The following is a 15687-nucleotide window of genomic DNA, read 5'->3' as shown; positions in this document are numbered from 1 at the left end:
ATATATATATATATATATATATATATATATATATATATATATATATATATCATCCTGGTTCAGACAAGCGTGATTGTTTTAATACTACCTCAGTGAAGAATGAAGCAGGGCCGGAATTAGGAGGTCAAAGGGGCCCACAACTGGCCCGGGTAGTAATCTTGACGAGGCGCAAAAACTAGGGGATGAAAATTTATCACTCAAAAAAATGATGTTAGTTTTACGGGGGGAGGGGGGCTGCTGACAAAATACCAAGTTACTGCCCTGGAACGAAGTGAAATTTACATTCTAGAATGTAAATACACTTATTGCCCATTCTATTCAGAGTTCAGGAAGGGTAGTCGGCGACGAAATCAGTTTTCCCACTGTCATCCTACACATGACAGCGAGTTCAAAACTTGCTTTCTACAGTGTTTCCCCCGAAAATAAGGCCATCTTATATTAATTTTTGCTTAGAACAATGCATTAGGGCTTGTTTTCGGGGTAGGGCTTTATTAGGAACATCCTGAAAAATCACGCTAAGGTTTATTTTCGGGGAAGCACAGTAGTAACTCTACAAAACTCTCCCGAATCCGACACAAACTTTTCCCACGTATTAATATCGGCGGGGTGGATGGGGGAAATGAGACGTAAAAAATTCGTAACCAGCTCCAGACCAGGAGCAGCAGAGATATACGCAACAACGCATACCTTCGTGTTATGGGCACGCAACGCGATGAATAAAATACGAGAAAACTTCCACAACAGATCGTAACATAGTCAAGCGCACGTCACATCAGCAGCAGAACCAGGCTCATCACACACACACACGCTACCCATTCCATCAACATTTACTCTATCTACCCTACTCATACTGTGCAACGGAGCGTTTCATTAAAAAAAAAGCAGCAGCAGCAAGCGTGAGAAAACCATGGACCGCTAGTGTTGTATGGGGCTCTTTTTTCTTTGTTTTGCACATACACACGCGGATACAACATAAAAAGGTTTTGGGCACTCGCTCAGTAATTACTCACGGGCCAATTAAAAATCCTGTATGGGGAAAGTCGGGAATAATAAAAGGGGGCCCTCAACAGAAGGTCTAGAAAAAAGCAAAGCTAATTGACGTAGGTCCCACTGTCTCCGTTACAACCTTCCATAGAACGCAAAAAAGCAACTGAAATATTCAGCTTTGTAGCAGAAATGAATGGATACCAAGAGAACCGGCCCATATCTTGATGTAGAAAACTTACACAAGGAACTAATTAGAAGGCACCGCTAATTAGCACGCATCACTACTCGTTAGTTAGCAAACAATACCCATCAGTCCTTGAAAGGGAGAAAAAAATAAATACGCCGACGCAAATGAACGTTTGCATCCGAGATTCGATATCAATTTCCATTGTCCGTGAGCCGTGAGGGTGGCAACTTTCGCACCAATTTACGAAGGTCGGTCGGAAAATGAAGCCAGTTTAATTTCAACATTCGTAAGATGAAAATGAATCGCATGGATCATATGCAAGACACTATTATTCTATGTAATTTCCACCGTTGGCCACCGTTTTTGCCATCGATGAACGAGAGCCACCCTCGTTAAACTAGGGTGCCATCCTCGTCCACACCCGTGCTTGGCAAATGGCAAAAAAAAATTTAGGCACCCGCAAAATTCATAGGCGTCAAGTCCCCCACAAACTGATAAAATCGGTCCAAAATATATTTTTTGACTCGTCCAATACGTGCTCAATTCATGTTGCCGTGTAACCTCAGATCAAGCTTTTCTTTTTGACATGCTAACGGGTGGGTCAAAAAAAAAAGCCCGCCAGACATTCTACTTGGCTCACCACTAGAGAGCAAAAATGGTCACCGTTGGGTTGCGGCCTTCTATCAGTAACTTCCGTAACACTTTACAGGTGTTTTGAAACACTACATTTGCATCTTAACACCCCTGACACAAACCAGTGCCCGCTCTCAACCTAATAGGAGAGTTGCTAAAAAGGTGGCTCCAGAGAGAGGCGTCTCTTGAAGTGGTCTGCGAACCATAAATGCTCAAAGAACGTGCTTCATGACAAAACGTAAATTAAAATGGATCATATTGCAAGTAACCACGGTAAATCGCAGGAGTTCCGCGGTTCCTTTGGTTTTCAGACCAGGGGGTAATTCTTAGATTTTGAATCACCAATTAAAAACTGATCCCTGAAACAGTGAATCCCAAATGGCGTACGGTGCTCTAGGATGGCATGAAATTGGTTATCGGTCTCGTGCCGGTATGTAAGCAAAATTTCAGTCTCATTCCCAGAGGTGGCGTAAGCATTAAAATTTGAAAATGACTTGTAGCAGTGATTCCCGATGAATTCATTGTGCGATAACTTGGAAACGAACTCGTATTGAAAGGGGGGAAGGAAGGCTACGATTCCTGAAAGCTGATATTAGGGTGCCACTTAAATGTCACAGGATAAAGGTGCCGCGAAAAGTAAAAAGTTTGGTAATCCCTGCTCCACTTTGAAAACCTTTTTAAAGGGGCCGCCCACCAGTCAAATGGCCTGCCGAACATGGCATTCCTGAACGTAGTTTGTCATTCACTTCGCCAGGGCCGTAACTAGGATTTGCCGCCCGGGACAAACATGATTGCCACCAAAAACAACTTCAAAATTCGATAATTTTATAACGGTTCTATGTTCTCACCTAAAACTGCTGCCCGGGGCAGTTGCCCTTCACCCTCTGGTTCCGGTCCTGGCTATCACTATTAAAGGGGGCCCAATCACCTTCATACTGTCCTGACATAGACTGCTCGGTCTCGATGAATTTTCAGCATTAAAAAATCATTACCAGCACAGAGGAAGGAACCCAATCTGAACCCACCTCATACGCACTTCGATGCCGTTTGAATTTAGTTAACTCCTGCCAATGGTCGGAGACATCGTGAGCAGACTTAGATATGTAAATAAGAAGCATTAAAGCAACTGTAAAAAAATACCAACCCCCTATCACGCATTTATGCAAACCGCGATGCACTGAGGAAAAAGCGCAAAAAAATACGGGACAAATATTTGAACAAAAGCCTTAGATTATCTGAACTCTTCATGCGACATCGAGTTCTTCAGAAAAAGGGCAAAGCCAATTTACACAACAAGCATGAATGGAGGAACTCTTTGAGGAGGCAAATCTCATCAACACTCCAATGACAATGAATGGAAAACGTTCGCAAACCCGATTCTCATCGCAGAACAATAACATGCGCCGTCCGTGATTTGATTGGCAGCAAAAAAAAAAAAAAACAAATGCCCATTGTCTCTTATATTGGAAGATAGATAAGACATCTTTTTTCGTTCTCTAATGAGACGACTCCCACTTGAAGAACGACACTAGTTAGACTCGACTCTCATAGACCAGGGAGTTCTCAACGAGGGGCCATGGTTCAAAATCATAAAAGTTCGCCACAACGACGAATGAAAGGAAGAAAAAAAAATCATACTGTAATAATTGTGAACAGGGTCGCAACTAGAAACTGTTAACCGAGGCAATCACTCATTTTGGCGCTTCCGTGTACTATAGAAATAGTTAAAGGGTGAATTCGGCGCCCCCTTTAGTCCAGCACCCGGAACACCAGGTACGCTTACCCCCCTTAATTGCGGCACAACGATTTTTTTTCAAACCGAACGCAACTCGTCTATGGGCAATGAAAATAATCAATTGTTTTCAATAGCGGCAATGATCGTGAAGGCGGATCATTCGAAACAAATTCATAAAAAAAATGATTCATTTTCAGTCTGTTTGCCACGGATATTCTACGACCCGAGTAAACCATGACCATCCAGTGTGAATGATGCAGTTATTACTAGAACAATAGTTATTCACGGAGCTCCTAACGTACTGAGGGTGCCCTGGGTGAGCCCATGCGTCAAAACTAAAAAATATCAAGGTTAAAAAATGTTTTAAAAATTGAGGTTTCAACTGCATCAAAAAATGTTCTAGTCGACTCCTTGATCATGAACAACACCAGCAAAACATGCTCTTAATCATTCCCTAACCAAAACTCAAATTTGCTTGACACTTTCCCAGATCAAAACTACCGAAGAAATGGAAAATAGGCCTACCTATTATTCAAATCTCAGCTTTTAAATGTTTTTTTTTCCTTTTACAGAATTTTCCCCGACTTTTATCAAACATTTGCATATTTTCTTGAATTTTCGGGGGGTCGCTGGAAACCCCTGAATTAAATAAATAACCGGTGTTGAAAATGTTCATTAAAAAAATTGCGCTGGACAAGGTTCTGGGCGGAGGGACATTGGGGAGAAAAAAAGCCACGAAAAACGCTGGTTCAGGCCATAAGTTACACGCTATAATAAAAATGTCTACAAACGGTCGAGTGGAAAAATCTTAGACACCACGGGTTCCGAGAGAAATGAAACATTGGACACCTCTGGGGGTTTTTTTTTTAGACAACCGATTCATTACACGTCGCTTCCAGACAGCTAAGAAAAATAAAGAACATCTTAATAGAGGCCTGACGTCATGTCATCGGAATCCGCACCCATTAACACATTAAAAGACGATCGTAACAACTACGCCATCATCATCGTGTGTGTGTGTCTGGAGGAATTCGCCTTTCCAACAATGTTATTGACACAAACACCGGGCTTAAAAAGAGAAGACATAAATTTCATCACCGCAATCGCCCACGTGAAATGAAAACCAACTGGAAAAAAAAAAAAACTGGCAGCCATTCAAAATGCCTTTATACCAAACATTCATTTACTGGATGAGAATTTGTTCATTTCCTGTTTTTGATTCATAGGAAGTTATTACGACATGCGCCGCTTTTTCTTTTTTCATCTTTCTTTTAAACTTATTATTTCCACATTCAGGCCGTAATTTCCATATTGAAAAAGGCTCTTGCACATATTTGGTCCTATTGATACGATGAAAGGATAGAAAAAGCATATGCATTTCTTTTTTTTTCAATTCGCTTTCAAAAAAAAAAAGATGGACGTCACGGAAGCATGACGTTTCCTTGAAATCAGATTAATAAAATATAATCACTTTGATAAATCCATCGAATCGCTCAAAAAAACCTTGTGTAAAGCGGATTATTGCATTGAACTGTTTAAGAAAAAAAAGTATGCATGCATTTCGCGTGTGGGGGGGGGGGGGGGGGGGGAATATGGTTTTTTTTTTTCAAGTTTTAGAGCCAAAATTTAAAGCATAACGTTTACAACTTCTGAATTAGCTAACTTTGGAGCAATGACGCTCTCAGCTATAGTTACGCCACTGTTGATCTGAAATTTCGTGCATTTAGACATAGGTAAATTTTATTACTGATTATGAATAATATTAATGAAATGTCCGCGTTGATCAGTGGTTCTCAACGGTGCTCCTCGGACTCCGTGTGCACTTGCCGGGGGCTCCGCGGCCACCCGAGGAGAACAATAAAAATCGGTAAATTTGGTATAATTAAAATAAATTTTGTAAATTTGATATTTTTCTCAGTTGATCGTGAAAAAAAGAGATAGGGCTCCGCTACAAAAATTATATTATAAAAAGGGCTCCGCTAGTCTCGGTTGAGAACCACTGGCATAGATAATGAAGTGATAGGTACTGAACACTCGGTCACTGAATTAATCACAGGGATTCAGAAAAGGTGACCCCCAGCCCCCCCCCCCCCCGCAAGTCAGGAGAGTGGCACATAACACGTCCGCGTGATGTGTTTTAGAGGAAAAATCATAAACTGGAATGAAAATATGGCAAGGGACTGACATTACTTTGCTGTAGAGCAATGATTCCCAACGTGGGCGTTAACGAACCCTGGGGGGCAATGGAATGTTCCAGGGGGCGGTAGAAGCTACAGATATAGCATAGGATTCTATGGGTTAGATTACGTTGGGGGCGCTGGGAGAAAAATTTCTGAAGGGGGCGATAGGACAAAAAAGTTTGCCCAACCAATAGATAAGAGGGGGTTCTTATCTATAGGGGGTGTTGGCTGAGGCCATATGAGCAGCTCCCACCCCAATCATTTCTGAAAAAAACAATGGAATGCACCTTTCCTTCCCCTGCGTACGCGTAAGTCCCGTATATACGGGACGATCAGTAACTTTTAGCCCTCCCCAAATATTTTCTTCATGTCGGCGCCTCTGCTACAGCGTTTGACCCGGGAGGAGGGGGTACCCAGTAGGTGCTGATCGAAAAACGCCGAATTTAAAGTTTTAATTTTCTCGCTAATATTTTGTGCTAAACACCAAATTTCTCTAAAGATTGTGGTTTTTCGGCCAAATCCACAAAATGGAGATTTAAGACGTCATGCTTGGGGTTCGTCTGTACGACTGGGGTGGGGGGCTGAGGCTAATGACCCTACTTGCTCATGCGATCAATCAAATGCGATCGATCATATTCGCGATATTTATAGGAAAAACCAGTGTTTTTGGTAGAGCGTGTGGTATTTCATCCAAAAAAAAATGTAATTTGACCTGTAAAAGTATCACGAAATGAGAAACCCTGCGTGTATTTTCAGTTGTCCCAACAGCATCACACAGGACCCCATTCAAAGATCCAAGGGCCTCGGGTTAATGTTTGAAAGTCTGTTAATAAGGTGTAAGATACGCATGATACACATCCATATGATCGCTCAAAGCTTGGCTTTATTGTTGAGCAGTTAAAGGTCTAACAGCTAAGCCTTGTCGAACACCTTTGCCAGTGGTTCTCAAAACGTGCGTTGCGACTTCCTGGGGGGGCGCGATGAGCCATCATCGGCACATGTTAATCACCGGCACACGCGCCGGTTCAGTGCTTTGAAGCGATTCTTTGTTATTGCGAGGAGCCACGGGTAGACGTACAAGTGTTCAAGGAGGCCACGGGTGCAAAAAGTTTAGAGAACCACTGTCCCTATACAATGACTTTTCTTTTTTAACTTCCTTTGTGTATATTGACCCCGATTTAAAAAATACAGATCTGGCTTCGACCGATACGAACTGGTGTGGCTACGGGCAGACTAGCATCCAGAGGCCCTGACGAATGACACCACATACTACAGCAGATCTCCTGGGCTAGGATCTTTCGCGGGCGACTTGTCTGGGTTCACGGGACAACCTACAGAGAAATTGAAAAAAAAATGGTAGGAATGGCCCCGGGCTCACAGGTTAGAGCCAGCGTGATTAAGGGGAAGCATATGGAAGCAATGAAAGAGTGGTTTTAATTACAGACACGAGCTGTTTGGGGCTACGGGGCAGATACCCAGGGGTCAATGTGGATCTCACTTAGGGTTAGCTTACCTAAGGGGACTGGCTGCCCATGGCGGCTTGAGTCCCAGCATATGAAAGCAATACGAGTACAAGGCGGCCCTTTATTCTGGTTTTATGAGCATGAGCTGTTTAGCGTTACGGAGGCAGACGGACACCCAGGGGCTTTAACAGCGAACCTCGCTACATAGGGTTAGCTTACCCATGGGGACAGACTGACTGCCCAGGGTGTGGTCAGAGCCCTAGCATATGGAAGCAAATGGATGGCGACGCCCACCATATGGAATGGAAGTAATACGAGTACAAGACAATTTTTTTTAAGGCTGGCACTTACCCATCCGCCGTGGTCATTAATCCAGGGAAGCAGTTTCTGTGAGATATAACACGATAACGAGTTGGCAATGTCGTTCACGAGGTGCGGTAAGTTTCGCTCTTGGTAACAGTGCGTCGCCAGTTCACTACCGAACACGAAAAAGGCCACGATCCGAGCCCACTTGATGCCCTCGCTGAAGAGTTCGTTCGCGACCCCGACCACCGTCGGCTTCACGGTCTGTTCGCTGATGTTCAAATGTTCGCACATCTCCTTGAAGTTGTCTTTGTACTGGGCGGCGAAGTCGTCCGCGAGCGAGCGCAGGGCTGCGCCCACTTTCGTCGCGGCTATCGGGCGGCGTCGGCGGACACCGGCTTCCTCCTCCTCGTGCTGCTGCTGCTCCGTGAGCGGGGAAGTCCAATCGTGTCCATGCTGGCTAAGTTTGTACTGGAGGAACTCGTGAACGAATAATGATACCTCGGGATTGCTGGCACTATTTTCATCCATGGTGATGACGACTTTAGTATATTTCACGTATCCTAATCTCTAGTTTTGCGAGTCCGCCGGATTAATTAATTTATAAAAAAAACTAATTATTAATTATTTAAAACATTCCGGTCCGAAGCACACATAACACTGGTGACGATTCGACGGAAAAACCTCCGACCGACCGCTGAAAAAACACCCGACGATTATAATTTTTCTTCCCCCGTTCAAATCGCTGCCGGATGGACTTTTCTTTTTGAATAACCTCTCTGGCTGCGTCTGGTGTCGTCTGCGCCGAACGTGTACTCTCTACTCTACTACTACCACCAGCAGCAGCTGCCGTTCTCTCGACCGTTTCGTCTTCTTTTTCCCCCCCACTGTCGGAGCTACTGCCGCGCCATCTACCAGGAAAAGAAAGTAACTAATACTTGATTCATTTTTGTTTGTTCATTTTGATTCAATTAAATAATAATTTCATTTTTAATATAAAAATTTAAGTGTTAAGGCCGTCCTGACCGTACCTGGCACCCACAAGGTGGGGGCTGGATCCTTCCCTGAAATCTGCCCTTAACACTCACGCTATGGGAAATAGGACATTAATGTGTGTTTTATTCATGGATGTCCCCCCCCCACACACACACACACAGGGCTCCAGCTCTGGGAACCCGAAACAATTCTTGAATTTTTTTTTTTGCTTTCGACACTATAAATTAACTGTTCAAAGCTCCGTGAAAAATCTGGCCTGGGTGGTCCTGTTCATGGCTCCACATCATGGAGCAGAGCCCCCCTATGCTGGGATCTTTTGCGGGCCCTTTCATAGTTAATGTATAGCGTGAAAAAGCAAAAAATGATGAGAATTGTCCCAGGCCCAAGGGCTAGAGCCCTTCCGGCCCTGCTGCAGGATATAGGGGCCATAATTGTATTGTTTGTGCTGTATTAGGCTGGCAGAGCTCCAACTCTGCCAGCAGTTCTTAACTTTTTTATTTGTTTTTTCACACTATGAAGGGCCCATGAAAAACCTGGCTTTGGATTAAATCTTGGGCTGAAAATATTTCATCCCGGGGCCCCCGATACAGAATGTGGGGAGGGGTCATGATTGCCAGGGCCGGATTTAGAATCCTGCTAGCTACGCGGCCGCAGATGGCGCCACATTTTTAGGGTGCTAACTGAAGTGGGAGGGAGATTTTTTATCACTAAAAACCATTTGCTGTGATGAAAGTGGAGTCATGACAATTGGTGAAGGGTGCCATGGAAAGCTAGAGAACTGTTAAACTTAGAGGATGTTAAAACATGCGAGCGACCAGAAGAGGAACTTCGAAAAAAATGTATATTTACGGAGATGCTCAACCTCTTGGGAGACTTACGGGCCACTTGAGCTATTCGAAAATGTGCCTCGAACCACAGAGGTCATCTGAAAGTGTTCCGCAGGGCACTTGATTTCATCTGGATGCGCCGCAAGTCAATTAAGTGATCCGGAAAAATGTCGTGGCACACTTTAGTGATCTGGAAATGTGCCAAGAGCAACTCAGGTGATCTATAAAAATGCAGCTGGCCGCTTAAAAGAACTGTGAATGTGTCGCGGGCCGCAGGTGTTAAATTGTGAGCTGCGAGACACTCAAATAATCTCAAAGCGTGCTGCTGACCACTAGAATGTAACGGCCAGCCACTTAAGTTAACCTGCAAAAGTATCACGCACCACTTAAGCAAACTAGAGCTGTGCCACGGGTCGCGCTCTACGGATTCAGATATGTGCTTGGAGTCGCCTTTTTTAAGGGATTTGGATATACGTTCTCGGCAGCTTAAGTAATCTGCAAGTGTTCCGCTAAGCCACTGAAGTATTTTGATCATTTGCCCCATTTCTCAGATGACTCTGGAGGGGAAGGGGGCATCTGGCCAGTGCCGTCTTAAGGCATGGGCCCATCCGGGCCTCAAGAGGAAAGGGGCCTCACAAAAATGAGAACTGGTTGAAATTTTAAAGAATTTGCCTGATAGGGCCTCAGAAAAATCACTTGGCCCGGGGGCCCATGATGCTCTTAAGACGGCCCTGCATCTGGCCTGCAATCTGATTGATCCCGCGATCCGATTGAGCATGTATGCCGTACTTTGTAATGTATTTGATATTTTCTTGAAACCCTACTAAAAATGAAAAAAAAAAAAGATGGCAATAATATTAACTGCACCAACTGCCGTATAACACAGTTTAAACTGCAATCGCCGGTGAAAGGATTGGTGAAATCGAGGATTTCAAAACCAATCCGCGTCGATCGCTAATCGTTTAAGGGAGGTCTATCTCGCTACTCTTTCGACTTGGAAAAAGTCGAATTTTCAAAAATGACTTCAAAAAATATTTCATTTGATTGCAAATAAAACGCTGAAAATTTCGTGTCAATCGGTTAATTCGTTCTTTCGTAATTGAATGTAATTGAATGAAACAATGTATACTAGCAAAAGCACTTTGAACGCGATTTTCTCAGATTGTAGTTTTTGAGCTCATCCGTAAGATTTTAAAGAAAACTACGGCCCCGAAAATTCTGCATTTTTTTGCAGGAAAGTTCAGTCGACACGTGTTAGCAGAATAGACCTCGGATTTAGCCATTGACTGATGGGAAGTATTTTTTTTTTAATTTTGAATTTAGATTTTTGAAATTTATATATTTTTCAAACTTTAAAAATTCAATAAATTCTAACCGAATGGTCAGATATCAAAGTCCGAGAGGTCTATTCTGCTAACACATGTCGACTAAACTTTCCTGCAAAAAAAATCAGAATTTTTGGGGCAGTGGGTTTTCTTTAAATCTTATGCATGAGGGGCCATTCAAGTATTACGTAAGCAGATTTTCAGCCATATTTGACCCCCTCCCCACCCCTTCTCAGCAAAAAACACTGACCCACCCTCCTCAGTAAAATTTCGTCAGCAGCTTAGAACATTTCATATATTCAAAAAGGGGTGGTTGATGACGTAAGCATCAACCTTCATTCAACCCCCCTCCCCCGATGCTGACCCCTGAGCTCAAAAACTGCAATCCGAGAGAAAATCGCGTTCAAAGTGCTTTTGCTAGTATACATTGTTTCATTCAATTACATTCAATTACGAAAGAATGAATTAACCGATTGACACGAAATTTTCAGCGTTTTATTTGCAATCAAATGAAATATTTTTTGAAGTCATTTTTGAAAATTCGACTTTTTCCAAGTCGAAAGAGTAGTGAGATAGACCTACCTTAAACGATTGGCGATCGACGCGGATTGGTTTTGAAAATCCTCAATTTCACCAATCCGCCTTCAATCCTTCTTTCACCTGCGATTGCAGTTTGAACTGTGTTGGTGAATACACAGCCGCGAGTGTTTTAAAATTCGATAAAATTTCTGAAAATTGAAAAAATTTTAATAGTTTTTGGATGAAATACGTTACTATATATATTATTGCTAAATTTGTGAACTCTTCAATCGAATAATTTTTCTCTTGACGAATAATCGAAAACGATGTCATATTCGATTACAATGATCGGGGCCCGCGTGCGCTGAATCATTAAATATTTATTATAAACGATTTTTAATAGGAGTTGTATTTAAATTGAGTTATATGTGGGTGAAATGGGCCTATGCATGTAGGACCGTGCTCAACCCACGGCACGTGGACCAAATGTGGCCCGCGACCTGAAACTTCAGTTTAGTAAAGAATGAACTGAGCAGATCAGCGACCCGTGGCGCGCATTTCTAGATCACTTAAGTGATCATCGGCACTTTTACAGATCGGGTAAGTCACCTGGGGCACATTCCCAGATTACTTAGGTGGCCTGTGGGACATTTACAGATCACTTGAGTGACCCGCGGGCCACGGAATATTCCCAGATCACTCAGGTGACCCTCGGTGCATTTCTAGATCACTTAACTGATGATCGGCACATTTACAGATCGAGTAAGGCACCTGGGCACACATTCCCAGATCATTCAAATAACCCCGCGGCACATTTCCGTATCACTTAATTGGGCCGTGGAACATTTACAGATCACTTGGGTTGCCTGTGACCAGTGCCGTCTTAAGAGTATTATGGGTCCCCGGGCCAACTGATTTTTCTGAGGCCCTACCAAACAACTTCTCGAAAATTTCAACCAGATCTCATTTTTATGAGGCCCCTCTTCGCTTGAGGTCGTGCCCAGGTGGGCCCCATGCCTTAAGACGGCACTGCCTGTGGCACATTTACAAATCACTTGAGTAATCCTCCATTTTCAGGTCACTTGAATGACACGTTGCGTGGGTTTGTAAGTGACCCGCGTTAGATTTCCAGATCACCTAAGTGTCCGGCGGCACATTTCCAGCTCCCTTAAGTGACCCGCGGCCAGGGCCGCAACTAGGGGGGTAGCAGGCGGGTCTCGTGCTTCGGGCGCTGGACCCGAGAGGGCGCAAAATTTCGTTATGAAACCTCTCCTTCAACATTACAAGGGGGGGCGTCAAAATGCGCGCTTGCCCTGGGTTGCCAAGCATCTAGTTGCGGCCCTGCCCGCGGCAAATATACAAATCACTAAGTAGCCAGTGAGTGGCATTCTCAGATCATTTTAACGTTTCCAGACCAATGAAGTGGCCCACACTCTTCAAAAAGTTGAGCACCCTAGATGTAGGGCCTAGAAAAATGAATGGTGCCCTGGAACTAGTTTTGACGGCTTGCCTGAAAATTTGCTTTGGATTAATGTAATTTTTTATTCAAATTTGCCGCTTAGTTTTACGTTATTGTATTGGACAGGGAAAACCTATTCATTTCATCGTTATTCTCGTGCTGCCATCTATCATCGTAAATAAACAACTAATACTATAAAAGTTGTCATAACTATTAAAAATAACGAATTTCAGTACGATATAGCGATGCTTCATGACTTTAACAGCAAGGGTTTTTAACTTATGGATCGCGACCCAAACTTTGGTCACAATTGCTTCCGAGATGGGTCGTACAACGGCAATAGCAGTCAAGGGCTGTTGAGCTATGGGTTACGACCCGTGCCGTCTTAAGGGCACCATATGGGCCCCCCGGCCAAGTGATTTTTCCCTAGCAGGCAAATTTACATGCATAGTCCTCAAAAATTTCAACTGTATATCGTATTTGTGAAGGGCCCCCTCTTTTCTTGAGGGCCCCGGGCAGTGCCAGAGTGCAGGGCCGTCTTAAGAGCATCATGGGCCCCCGGGCCAATTGGTTTTTCTGAGGCCCTACCAGGAAAATTCTCGGAAATTCAGTTCTTATGTTTGTGAGACCCCTTTTCTCTTGAGGTCCCCGGGCCTTTCCCGGGTGGGGCCCATGCAAGGGCGTAGCGAGGGGGGGGGGGGACTTGGGGGTCTGGTCCCCCCCCCCCCTCCCGAAATGTGAGAAAATGACCCAAGAAAGGGAAAAAGATAGCTGAGGCGGACACTGTTTACCGCAAAACGAAGAACATCTTTGGTTTTGGTTTGACTTTGAGACTGGAACTAAAACTAAACTCTCCTCCCCCCCAACTCCTGACGAAGATCTTTCATATATACTGTATCACTCGCTGACTCACACAGAGAAGCATGTTCATGTTCAGTTTGTCTGATTCTTAGTTGTCTTATATTTGTGTCTTGGTAATTTGTGCTAAAATGTTTAATAAATTTGTGTTATGTGTACGCCTCGGCTTCAGTGGTGACCCGGACGTGATCTGAACACGCAACCTTCTGACAGTGTCCGCCTCAATGGCCAAATCCATTGTTCTGTCACTTTGGTTCCCCCCCCCCCCCCCCCCGAAATGAAAGTGGTCCCCCCCACGTACGAAATTTCTGGCTGGGCCCATGGCACCCACATGAGCGGGGGGGGGGGCAGCTGACAGGGCTCTAGCACTGGGGTCCGGGACGATTATCATCATTTTTTTGCTTTTTCACGCTATAAATTACCTACAGAAGGGGCTCGTTAAAAGTCTGACCGAGGGGTCCGCAAAAGATCCCAGCCTAGGGGGCCCCGCTACAGGATGTGGGTGCCATGGGTGGGCCCAATCGTTAAGATGGCACGGGCCAGAGTGGACCCATGCGTTATTTAAGGCAGCACTGCTCACGACCCTAACCCTCTGATACGCAAGGGCTTTCTACATGGGTCGTATAAATCCACTAAAAGCAATAGAAATAATTCTTATGGATCCGATCAAAATTCGATTCACAAGGGGGGTTTCCGATAAGGGCCGTATGAATCTTGTAGCCAGGAATTGTGGAGCTATCGGTCATGACCCAAACCTCTGAGTCACAGGATATTCCGAGAAATGGGTCGTACAAATCCATTAACAGCCAGGGCCTCTTGAGCTATGGGTCGTACACAGGGCCTGTCCCAGGAATTCTGCCGCCCTTAGGATACGACTATCTCAAAAGAGTGTGTGAAAACGTACGGGCTATGTTCACGACCCAAACTTGATTCTCGGGAGCTTCCTTATTTATATAGTAATACAGAAGTCCTGTAACAAATGTACTTTTATCGCTGGTTTCACTAATTTCGAAAGAAGTCCCATGTGTCGCGAAGCTGATCTTGATTTTGGTTCGCGGCTGAAAAGGGTCAAGAAAACCCTTGATTTTTACGGTGTGTGTGTGAACCGTTCGAAAAATTTTCATCTGTCAGGACAATTTTTCTTTTTACATGTTGCATTTCTTTTCCGAAAAATTATATGGGCGGCCCCCCCCCCCTCAAGAGAGCACTTCGGAGAGTGACTCTTGTTGAAGAGTTTTTCTGTATTTTTCCACATAAAAACGATTCATGAATTGTGATTCCGTTGCTCGTTTGCACATGAGACAAAGCAAAAAAAAAAAAACTTGCGTCGGCCGGGAGTCGAACCCGGGTCAACTGCTTGGAAGGCAGCTATGCTAACCGCTATACCACCGACGCACGTCCTTGATATTAGTGTTTAATAATAAAAACAATCGAATATATTCATAATAGAAGGGTCAAGTGCAGGGTGACCATACGTGAAAACCGGGGCAGTCCCCTCCACCATTGTGATTTTTAATAATTTCAGCAATATTTGGCAACTTTGTACAGTTTTGGCGTTGTTCTTGGCGATGTCCCGTATTTTCCCGTATCTCTCTCGAGGAAATATGGTCAGCCTAGTTAAGTGATTTTGGAATGTGCCATGGGCATCAAGCTTAAATAACACTATAGTAATATTCGCACGATGGCCATGGGTCATTCACCTGATCTGAAAATAAACAGAACGTAGTGTTACCAGATTCGAAAACTGAGAAAAGAGGACGCATGCCTCACTGGCGCGATAGTCTATATATTCTGACCATATGACCCGTATTTTAAGGGAGATATTAACCCGTATTTTGTTTCCTGTGATTTTTTTTCTCTGTCCGTCTTTTTTTTTTAATTAAAATTCCCCATTAATTTTTATGGGGCTTACTTGAGTTTTAATTCCTCCCTGAAATCAAATATTAAGACTATATTCACAACTTATAAATATAAATATTTATCTCTGGTATTTGTTATGTGAAACGTTTTTCTTTTATTTGCAGAAGCGCTTAACTTGTTGCAATTGCGGACTTAAAAGTTTGATTTGCCAACCAAGCATGTCGAGGGATATTTTTTTTAGCAACGATTGACAATATCCCGTATTTTCCCGTATTTATTCCCAAACTTTATTTGGAGCCGGTCAGCTCGAAAACGAAAGGTAGCCTACGCAGACGACTAGTGGAGACTTGTTCAT

At 43.8% G+C, this 15687-nt stretch overlaps 1 protein-coding gene and 1 non-coding gene across 2 annotated transcripts in view; both read right to left on the bottom strand.

Annotated features, from left to right (window-relative positions):
• LOC149088838 (bcl-2-like protein 2) overlaps positions 1 to 8327 on the bottom strand; it is a 32949-nt gene extending 24622 nt beyond the window's left edge. The window contains exon 1 of the mRNA XM_089250365.1: positions 7537 to 8327. Coding sequence (XP_089106491.1) covers positions 7537 to 8019 — 483 coding nt within the window. The 5' untranslated portion in view covers positions 8020 to 8327. The remainder of the gene's footprint in view (positions 1 to 7536) is intronic.
• Positions 8328 to 14795: 6468 nt separating this feature from the next.
• Positions 14796 to 14867, bottom strand: TRNAG-UCC (transfer RNA glycine (anticodon UCC)). Its single transcript has one exon. It is a non-coding gene; the product is annotated as a tRNA-Gly (tRNA).
• Positions 14868 to 15687: the final 820 nt, after the last annotated feature.

The sequence above is a fragment of the Pholcus phalangioides genome, unplaced genomic scaffold (assembly GCF_987345545.1).
Source record: "Pholcus phalangioides strain wild (caught in Gottingen) unplaced genomic scaffold, Ppha-v1.0 ptg000003l_1, whole genome shotgun sequence".
Lineage (NCBI taxonomy): Eukaryota > Metazoa > Arthropoda > Arachnida > Araneae > Pholcidae > Pholcus > Pholcus phalangioides.
The sequence above is the reverse complement of the archived record's forward strand: the minus strand, read 5'-3'. Positions and strand labels throughout refer to the sequence as shown.